Source organism: Thalia democratica, unplaced genomic scaffold (genome assembly GCF_965202585.1).
Source record: "Thalia democratica unplaced genomic scaffold, ktThaDemo2.hap1.1 HAP1_SCAFFOLD_1276, whole genome shotgun sequence".
Lineage (NCBI taxonomy): Eukaryota > Metazoa > Chordata > Thaliacea > Salpida > Salpidae > Thalia > Thalia democratica.
This window is the reverse complement of record NW_028140167.1, coordinates 20,962-31,631: the sequence shown is the minus strand read 5'-3', so window position 1 is coordinate 31,631 and position 10,670 is coordinate 20,962. Positions and strand designations below refer to the sequence as shown.

The following is a 10,670-nucleotide window of genomic DNA, read 5'->3' as shown; positions in this document are numbered from 1 at the left end:
ATCAAAAAAAAAAACAGATAAACTCATTAAACATAATAACTAAGGTATAAAAGTTAGTAGTTCGATGCATTAGATAAAGTTTGTTAAGTTTAGTTAGATTTTTACTAACCAATTTTTTTCAATTTCATTTAACATTTACCACTTGAGAATGAAGCTTGTATAGTTTTTAAAACCTTCCGATAATATTTTAACTATTTATATATTCAAAATATCGATAAGTCGTCAATGCTATTTAAAACGTTTCAAATATAAAGTAATAAATAAAAAAGTTAAAAAAGTATATTAATTGCAAGTAAACACAGACTTTGTTAACAAGCAAGAAATTAGTCTTTATTTGCGTAGGTTAAACTTTGTTAACAGTTTAAAAAATAAGTCTAAATTATGACGTTTGAACTATTTATTCATGCTTCATAATTTCAACTTATTTTTTAAACTGTTTAACTAACCAGATTTTTTTTAATTAATTTACCACTTGAGAATGAAGTATAGTTTTGTATACGTTTGTGAAGTAAAACTAAATGAGTAACTTCTACATACTTAGTTGCAAATGGTATATAGATAGTTAAGGTTTGTTAAATAAACAGATAAACAGATAAACATTTAGTCAACAACCATCAGTATTTAACTCGTCGTTAAAAATAGCTATAATTGCATTAAGTGGTAATTACTAAAGAATTTAAAATCTTTTAGATTTGACAAAACATATCACAACTACAATATATAACTAAAAAAGAAAACGCCTTATCAGTGAATTAAAAATGTAACACAATTGTAAAAAACTTTTACAGAGCACACAATTAACCAGTTAAATTTAACGAAGTAAGCAATACGTTCGAACAGACAAATTCTTTTGCTCTGCAATCAAATAAAATTTTTCTGTTCGACTGTATTATTTACTTCGTTAATTTTACATAGACCAATTTTTTGCTCTATTTAGTAAATTATTCTATTCAACTTTTAAGATTTGTAAAAATACTTAAAAAAAAAACAATTAGTCATAAGTATAAAAGTACTTCATAGTTTTGATATTTTACTTGTACTGCTTATTATTGTTTGAAAACGTCGGTTCAACCCACTAAAACTAAATAATCAAGTTAAGCAGTATCAAGTTTGCATATTTTTTGTTTTTTAATCACTTCTTTACACCTAGTAAATTGAGCAACGAATTGTAGTCATTAGTTTTTAATTTCAAAATAAAGTTAATAAATCTATTCGTTTAGATTTTGCATTTTAGTATAGTATTAAACCAGATAAAGAGAGTTATCAATGAAAAAAACTTATATAAATAACTCTATACATTTGAAAATAGTAAAAATTAAGTTTTATTTTAAAATATTGTTCACCAATTAACATTGGCTAAAACATGCGCATTAGAAAATCGAAAATTATAAATCAATAAATATTCGAATTTACAAACAGCGTCATTACTCATGAAACGTCCTCAAAGCACTTGAAAGCAAACAACTTTTACATTATAGCGATAAATTTTATCCAAACGTAGCAACAAATTTTAACAAGTTTTAACATTATATTCTAAATGGAATTTTTAATTCCATACGAAAAAAGTTACCCACATAGAAAAGGTATTTACAAAAAAGCTTTGATAGTTTTAATCGTTTTTGTTTTTGTTAATCGTGATTATAAGTCTCAGTAAAAAGAGTAAGGCTGATACAAGCACTAGTAAAATACCCGAGGTTGAAAATAAACCTGGTTTGTTTGACGATTTGAAAATAGGAGAAGTGGGGAATGTAAAAGATTCCACTGGCAAACTCACAGGTGACAAGATTTTGTTAAAGATCTCCGACAAAGGTAGTTTTTACTGAAAAATATGTTATAATTTGAATGGAAATAGTAAAGTTTGTCCTTTTTTGTTTTACTTATGAATCTTTAGTTTTTCTTAATAGTACAGCAATTAAAGATCAATACTTGAAATAAGAAGAAAAATGTAGCTTTTGTTTTTTTAATTTATTATGCTCAACTAGTTTTCTTAAGAAGCCTTATTCCTATACAGATTCATTAGATTAAGACTTATTTCATTGCAAAACAACTAAATATCAAAAAAACTCAAAGAAAAAACCGCAATAACTTTTAAGTATGTATACATATACACTTTTGAATAATACTTTTGTATGTAAACCAAAACGTATCAACTTAAAAAAATAACTATTCAAATTCAGTTTTTAAAGAACATAAAAAAAATTTAAAGTGTGCAAATCTATTAACTTCAAACACTGCGAAAACAAAACAATTTGTTCAAAGGTGGGCACGGAGTGAGGTTCTTGGTGATCGCGGATTGCGGAGGAGTTGCGACTCCTCCGTTCTACACGGAAGCTCAGATGAAGCTGGCACGCGCAATGGACGCCTACTCGCAACGAGCCGGTTCCAGCTTCATTCTCTCCCTCGGTGACAATTTCTCACCGGCAGGAGTTACGGACTTGAACGACAGGAGATTCGTTGTAAGTTGTTTTTGACACTTCTTTAAAATTTTAGCTGCTTAAACATAAACTTGTACACTTAAATCTTATTGAAGCTTTTATGTTGGAAAACAAGTAAAACATCTTGTTATTAATCTTAGTATTATTTTAGCTGTAAACTATGTGGTTTTGACGATAATTTTTTTTCAAGGAGTAGATAAAACTAGTTTTTAGAATAACCAGAATACAGAAAAAGTAGAGTTGACAAAAAAGAAAAAACTTGATAAATTAAATATACTGAAAATGAATGATATGTTAAATTTACTTTATTCTATCCGTTAGTAGTTAGTTATTTTATTTTATTTTATCAAAGGCTATTAGAAGTCTCAAAAGTTTTGAAGAATTAGCTCAATAACCTTTAAATCATCCAATGAATACAAAAAAAAGTAAAGTTTATTTTAAAATAGTCATTAAGTAAAATCTTTAGTCGTTTTAATAAGGAAGCGTTTATGTTCACAAACTAAGACGAATCAAATTTTATATTTTAAAATATTTCTTTAAGTTTTAAAACTCTAGAACTTTCAATTATATTAAAAATAAAACTTAATTTGTTGTTTTCTAAGATTAAAAATGAAAAACAAATACAAATTTCTACACTAAGTTTAAAACATTTTAAAAGCGATATATTATATGGTGTTCTAATTTATTATATGTTTTATAACAAGTAGTTTAGAGAGCTTTAAAAGAAAAGACGTTAATAAATATGAAAATAGTTTCAAAGCAAAAGTATTTGCTTTAGCCTCTAAAAATGTATACCAAACATAAAAAAAATTAAAAGTTTATCATTACCTAAACTTACTACAAAGCCACATTAATTAATGCGTTGTTTCTTTTTGAATTTTAGTTATAACTTTTCGTAGTTCAACAAAATTTTCGCATTTTGAAGAAATAATAGTATTAAACAGTTGCTAAGTTTTTATAAAACGTACATAAACATGGTTTTAAAGCACGAATAATAGCCATTATTGTTAAAAATACTACTCTAGAATAAATTTGATAGTTTTTTTTTAAAGTTATTAGTAACAAATTTATAAACGATTGTCAAAACAAGATGTTTGAGAACAACAACAAATAACACAATGCTATAATATAAAAGTAGAATATTTCAACAATATTGTTTACAAAATGAACTTCGGTTTTAAGAAATCTTTTAATTAAAACTTTGAAGAAATGATGACTTTTTAGCAGCTGCACCTTTTAGTAAAATGTTTTAATCGTAATATCGCTCGAGGTTTATTAAAACTGTTTTTGTAAAATACAATTTAATTTTATGTAGTAACAAAATCACATGCTCAGGTTTTGACCAAATTTCACTGCCTCTGTGCAAACCAATGAGAAATGTTCAAATTGTGCCCATACTGTTGTAAACATTCTTTAAGTCTCACAGAACAACTATTCAGCTTTTTTACTAGTTTTTGAAACATATTAAAGCAAATTTGAATAGTCAGTGTTTAGAAAATTTTTTTCATTATAATTATATTTAAGTAGCAAAGTCATGTTTTTATCAAAATCGAAAAAAATTAAGCTAAGCTTACTAATATTGATAACGCGAACATAAGAAAAACTTTATATAAACGCATTGCATTACTTGTGTTTAATAGTATTTAAATTTCCGTTATTCATTTACATTTTCTTCTCTTAAATATAACTAATAATTCGTTAGTGTCACAAAGCATTTTTTAAACCAAATAAGAAGTAGATTATCGATTTTACAACAACGAAGAAAACATAATAAATAACACATTTGAATGTAGTTTGAATACAGAAAAGGTTGCAAGCTTTTTAAAATAAATTTAAATCTAATGAACCTTGTGCACAATGAAGAAGTTGTTTTAAAGCTTAAATGTTTGTTTTACTAATCAAATACTTTTGTACTTTGAAATAAATATTGTTTTTGTCGTCTAGAAATTAAATAGGTTACTTTAAAAATAAATGATTGATTAAAAAAAAACTTGTGAGATGACAAAGTTATGGATTAAAAAAAGTAATTGAAAAATTTTAATTTACTTTAATACTAGAGTATATTGATAGTCAAAAAAAACTTTAATTTACTGCGATGTTTGAATATTTTTTATTGCATATATTTCTGTTGTATTTATATTGATTAATCATGCACAAAAAAAAATAATATATTTAACAGTTTTGATCCCGGAACTTTTAATTTTTTCACCTTAACATTTTACATAAAGTGTATGGTTATAATTACTAATTCATATTATGTATTTTAAACTCCTATATCTTTTTATTCATAATTCTTATAGAAACATTTGTACATAACTTCTTTATAAATATCTACTCTTTTAGAACCCTTTCGAATAGTTTTGTTAAATTAACATAGATAAACGTTTTTAGTTGTTATAAAAAAGTAACTGTAAAATTGTTGGTATAACAGTTCAACGAACTTGTTTTTTTGTTAAAAATTATTAATAATTATTATTATATTTAACACTTATAATATTTATATAATTTTTTTAAGCTATCGTCAGTCTATGTTATCATATTTAGATTTCTTTTGTTACTGCTACACAATTAGTACTTCTATTCAAGCTGTACTAAGGATTTGCCACTGGTCTACCCTATGCTTTGTTAGTACTTAGTATTCAAGTAAAAAAATTTTTTTAATTTACTCAACTAGTATTTTTTTTTTTGTATTCTAAGGACACATTTGAAGACCCGTTCGGGTTGCCCGGGTTGCAAGTACCATGGTACATTGTGGCGGGCAATGACGATTACAGAGGAAATATTTCGGCTGAAATGCAGTACAGCCAAGTTTCACAGTAAGTGTTTGTAAAGTATAGTTTTGTTTTATTAAAATTTTATAAACACAAAATTAATTAAATTAAAAAAGCTTACTTAATAAACTCAATTAGTAGTTCGTCAAGATATAAATTTAAAAATAATATTTTCGGCCTAAATTTAGCTTTGTAAATTTGTTTCATCTAACTTCAGTAAAAGGACTTGAAAATCACTGTTTAACCATAGTATTTAAATTAAAAGCAAAATTTTGTTTTTAAACGTAAAATTTTAACGTGTGTATAACATTTAAATATCAAATTAAATTCAACAGAATTAAAGTGCAACTTAACTTTCAACAGTTCAAAAACATACATTTAGTTTATAAACAAAGTTTTAAGAGTTTTTCAGTATTTAACTTTGTATTATGTATTGAATAAGCAACTAGCTGTTTTATCAAAAATAATTATATAATCAACCTTGTATAACTCAACTTCTATAAAAACTCAACTTTGTATATTACTAAACAAACAAATTTATTGTTTCACTTTTTAGACATAAAAACAAATATTATGTATCTCTTCTTATAAAATTAAACAAATTTAATCTGAAATAAATGCGTAATACGACTTTTAGACGGTGGAACTTCCCGAAAACTAACTATGTCTTATCTGGACAGTTACCCGGTAATAACGGCTTGGCAATAGAAATTGTCATGATAGACACAGTTCAATTGTGTGGGAAATTGTCACTAGATGGTAGGTTGAAACCACAAGGTCCGGAAAATATTACAGAAGCCGAAGAAATTTGGAAATGGATTGAAAACAAACTAAGTACAAGCGAGTTGGTTTGTTGCTAGAGTTTAAAACGCGTACTTATACTTTAAATATTCATTCTTAGTAATGTTTTTTATTTGACAATAAGTTCAAAGGCATTGTTAAAAAGTTAATCAAAATATTTTTATTTTTAATGATAAACTACTGTTTACTGCGATATGTTGATAATGTTAAAAATACCTGCAAAAGTTGCTTAGCTTTTACCGTTCTTTAAAATTTAAACTTTTTAGTCTTTCGTAATTACCAAAGTTTTTTATGATAAAATTCCAGGGGATCAAATTTTGTTTTAATTGTTTTGTTCGATATTTATATAAAAAAGATTAAAAAAATTTGAGCAGTTCTAATAATAAAATATTAACTTGAACATAGCCAGAGAAATTAAATCTTTTAAGTGTAATAAGATAAAGTATTGAGCAAACTTTTTGCCATTGTTTTAATAAAACTATCATAAATATTAAAACTGAAGTTCTGAAGCAAATTTATTGTAATAAACATACTTAAAATCAGTTCAACTAATAGAACTTAAACAAATTTTCTAAAAAGAAAAATGAAGCAGTTAGTAATAAACTAAGTTAGTCCAAAAGTTTTATGAGTTTATTTATCATTTTTACGAGGTTTAATAAAAAATCTACATGTTTTATAATAATTGCTTACAAAGTACATTCATGAATAAAAATTACGAAATTACTTTTCTTCTATGGCGTTGTTTTTACATGAAATTTAATTAAGTCATCTGTTTTTATTTTAGCTTATGTAAAAATCAATTTACAGCATGTGCGAACAGTAATAAAAACACATTCTATAAAACTTCCGTATGATTTTTTTTCTATCTGATAAATAAAAAAGTATTTGACATATGTTTGCATAATATTATTAAGCTGAAGTTGTGTAACAAACAAGTGATTCTATTGGATAACCTCAAACTTTGCTTTGATTGATTATTGGCCAATAAAAAAATGTGTATTGAGTTCAAATGATTTCGCTGCGTTGATTTTTTAGCAGCTTGTTTGTTGGACTTCGATCTCCTCGTTTGCAGACATAAATCACAAAATCATTCGGGCGTGCAAAAAAGTGAACTTCCTTAGGAAAAACATGTCGCTGCAAAACCGCTAGAACTCATGTTTGCGAGCGCGGCAGACAAAAACAAATTCCTTTTCTGATCCAAAGTCCAACTTCGAAGAACTTTCTTCCACTTGGACTTTCTTAATGACGTGCGGGTTGCACTGCTGCACGTGATATCAATCTCGTACCTGCTCCAAGTGTTTTTATTTTGATTTTTTTACACACGAAACGCTGTTTTCATTCAAGCGCGCGCCTGCTCATGTGACATTTCGCTTTCCGTGAAATTAAGATGAAAACAAGATGTTTGTTTTTGTATACACACACACTTATGCGATAATGTTATATTTTATTTCGCCTAGTATCTTCGATTAAAAGTTTATCTCTTTAAATTTTATTTTAAATTTAAAACTACAGTTGTTTTATTCAAAGCCAAAGCTTAATGTTATGTTTGAAGGTTTTCACTTGTTATCTAAAATACCAGTCAGCAATACTTAAACAACAACATGTGTTGAAATAAAATTAAAAAGTAACTTAAAAATAGAAAACACGCACATGTTAACGATTTGTTTACATGAAACTTTTACACTGTTTAGAAGTTTTTAATTATTAATTTTAATTAAAATTTTCAGTTAGTATTTAAACTAAGAATTATTGTTCAACAAACTTTTTAAATATTAAACTTTGCTCTTAAATAGTAAATTTAAAATTTTTGTAGTTAACTGTAAGAAACCTTGTTTGTATAAATTATCTATTTTGCATATAATCACTTAGTTTATAGTAAGAAATTTTTTAAATTATAAATATTAAAATTATTTCTAAAATAAGCGTATGCTTTTAAAATCAATTACAATGGCTAACTTTAAAAGCTATACAGCGAAAATGATTACATTATTTTTATTTTAGGTCCGTTATAAGACTCATAACATAATAAGCAAACTAAAAGTTAATATAACATTTGTTTATGTTTTTTATAAAAATTAATTAAAAATATTTCTAAAAATTGTTAATTGTATGCAATATCACAACTATTAAGCTTTAATAATAACGTTAAACTGCATCCTGATGAATGACTCGATAACCGAAAGACTTTTTCGTACACTAGGTCCTTGGACCAAACTTTTTGAGCGCTTTTTTTCGTTCAATAAACAATAACAACAATGCTTCTCATAACTTTTACTCACTTAATTTGTGTTATCATTTTAAAAAATAAACAACTTTTTTTTATTTTTGGCAAACAGTTCAGATTATCTGATAGTAGCCGGTCACTATCCAGTCTACTCTGGCGGCATGCACGGAAGTACAAAGTGCTTGCAGGAGCGGTTGCAACCCTTACTAGAAAGATACCGGGTTTCGGCTTACATGAGCGGCCATGACCACAGCATGCAGGTTGTGCAACAGTAGTAGTGTTATTAAATTGATTAATAAAAAAATAAGCGTTGATTTTTTGACAACTTCACGTTTCGCTGGGTTTCATACACTCCGATGATATAAAAGCTTATATGTTCTGATAAAAAAACTCTGTTATCACAATAAAAAAAATTATTATTGTTGCTAAACTAGTTAAGGATTTGTTTTTGTTAAAAAATTCAACTACAACTATTAAAAAAAAAATTTTGTTAGCATTTAGCTTGGCTGTAGTATTAATTACTTTTTGTAAATAAAACGTTTCTTATTCACTTATTAACAGGAAAATTTTTGCATAAAAATGTATATCAACTTGTTTAATGCATATAAATACATATCAAAAGCAAAGTTGCCATATTAAAGTACCTATTTAAATAAACTAAAAACGCTTATGCTAAGAAACTTCTGTTTTGTTTGCCTATTTTAAACTTAACACGCATTTAAAATACATTTGATTGTGCATTTGTATCTCTTATTAAATGTTAGATTTTTAAATTAAATTTTCTTGTTTTAAAATAATATTTATATGTTATGTTTGAAATTTTTTTAAAGTTATAAAAAGTTTTAAAGCAATTAAACCATTTTTTGACATTTTAGCAAAAATTAATTTTTAAAACAGTTTAGATTTTTACTATCAATAAACCTTTAATTGTAGTAAAGAATTTCTTATATATAAAAATGCTTCATAAACAAAAGCAACTTATAAGCATAATAAAAAATAAACACATAAAGCTACTAAACTTGAAATAGAAACAAAAATTACACATAAAACTAATCTTTGTACTCATTTATTTAGTTATGCAATACATTACCACAAAGGTAAATTTTGAACTCATTTTACTTCCATCAACTGTATCGAAATAACTCACACAAGTTCAAACGTACATAACAACAACCGCTAAGTGATCGAGTTGAAATGACATTCGTACACGTTTCTGCGTTCAATTTGAAATGACACTCAGCTAACACCCTTACTTCTTCCGCAGCACATAAAGTCGCCCGGGTCGGGCGGCGTCCACTACTTTGTCACCGGCGCCACGTCGCCGGTCGAGGACAAGCTGCAGCACCTGGACGGCGTGTACAAGGACACCAAGTTCTTCTGGACCAACTACCTGGACCACGGCAAGGCGGCGTTCACGTACTGCGAGGTGGGTGAGCGGGAGATGAGGGTCGAGTTCGTAACTTCACAGGGGGTCGTCATCCACACCGCCACCCTGCTTCCGAGAAACTGAAGCTGAAAGTTCATTTAGTTTTTATGGCTCGAGTAGTAGTTTATTGAATTTGTTACTTGTGTTTTTAACCGCAACTTTTTTTAACGAATTTTATGTTGTTTTCTTTATTTATATATATTTATATATATTTTTAATCGTGATACAAATGATATAAAAAAAATAAATGATTATTCTTTAAAATATAAAATAATAAAACTTCATATAGAATTAAAAACGTATTTTATCTTTTATATACCAAAAGTTATTCAGTTTTTTAGTACCAGCTAAGTTCATATAGGTAAACTTTTAAAACATTTTATATATTTTAGCGCAAAGTAAGACGATAAATAGATTAAAAGTGACTAAATAAAGTTAAAAAAAATTAAGGTAAAATTGTTAACATTTTAAGATATTTTATTTTTCTTAATTCTGTGCTTACCATATGTTTAAACTTTGCTACTCTATTAAATTATTATGATATTGTATTGTTATAGAAAAGTAAGTATGGTAGTTTTTTTTCTTATGATAGTTTTTGTATTATATTTATACATTTAATAATAAAAGCTATGTAGTATTTTTAAGTTAAAAAATCCGAAAAATGAAAAATCCTACTTATGAAAAACTTGAACAATTTTTTCTCAAATAAATGATTAATAGTCTTTCTTATTGTCGTACAAAGTTTTATCAAAGTTAAAAATTTACTTTATACTAAACTAGAACAAACTTTTACGAACTATTTTTATAAAACTCTAAGACTTAATTAATATAATGTTTGTTATATGGTTAATACAAAAAAGAGAAAATCAAGTAAAACGACAAAATATTTGTTACAACGTACTTATTACTTATTTAATATATTATATTAAATATATTTACATTAGATATATTTACAAATATTAAAATGGTAACAATTCTATTTTTATTTGTTAGACTAGTCTGTTTCATTGCTT

The 10,670-nt window shown here is 26.2% G+C and overlaps 1 protein-coding gene across 2 annotated transcripts; it reads left to right on the top strand.

Moving 5' to 3' along the window:
* The first annotated feature begins 1,538 nt into the window (after nt 1-1,538).
* On the top strand, nt 1,539-9,807 carry LOC145848178 (tartrate-resistant acid phosphatase type 5-like). 2 transcript variants are annotated; one of them, XM_082953837.1, is made up of 6 exons: nt 1,539-1,776; nt 2,260-2,456; nt 5,133-5,251; nt 5,844-6,050; nt 8,344-8,491; nt 9,496-9,807. In XM_082953837.1, exons 2-6 carry the CDS (start codon nt 2,337-2,339, stop codon nt 9,739-9,741), a joined length of 840 nt encoding a protein of 279 aa, XP_082809963.1. In that variant the 5' UTR covers nt 1,539-1,776; nt 2,260-2,336; the 3' UTR covers nt 9,742-9,807. The 2 variants fall into 2 exon arrangements, with proteins under 2 accessions (XP_082809963.1, XP_082809962.1); XM_082953836.1 differs by having other exon boundaries at nt 1,539-1,809.
* The last annotated feature ends 863 nt before the right edge of the window (nt 9,808-10,670 follow it).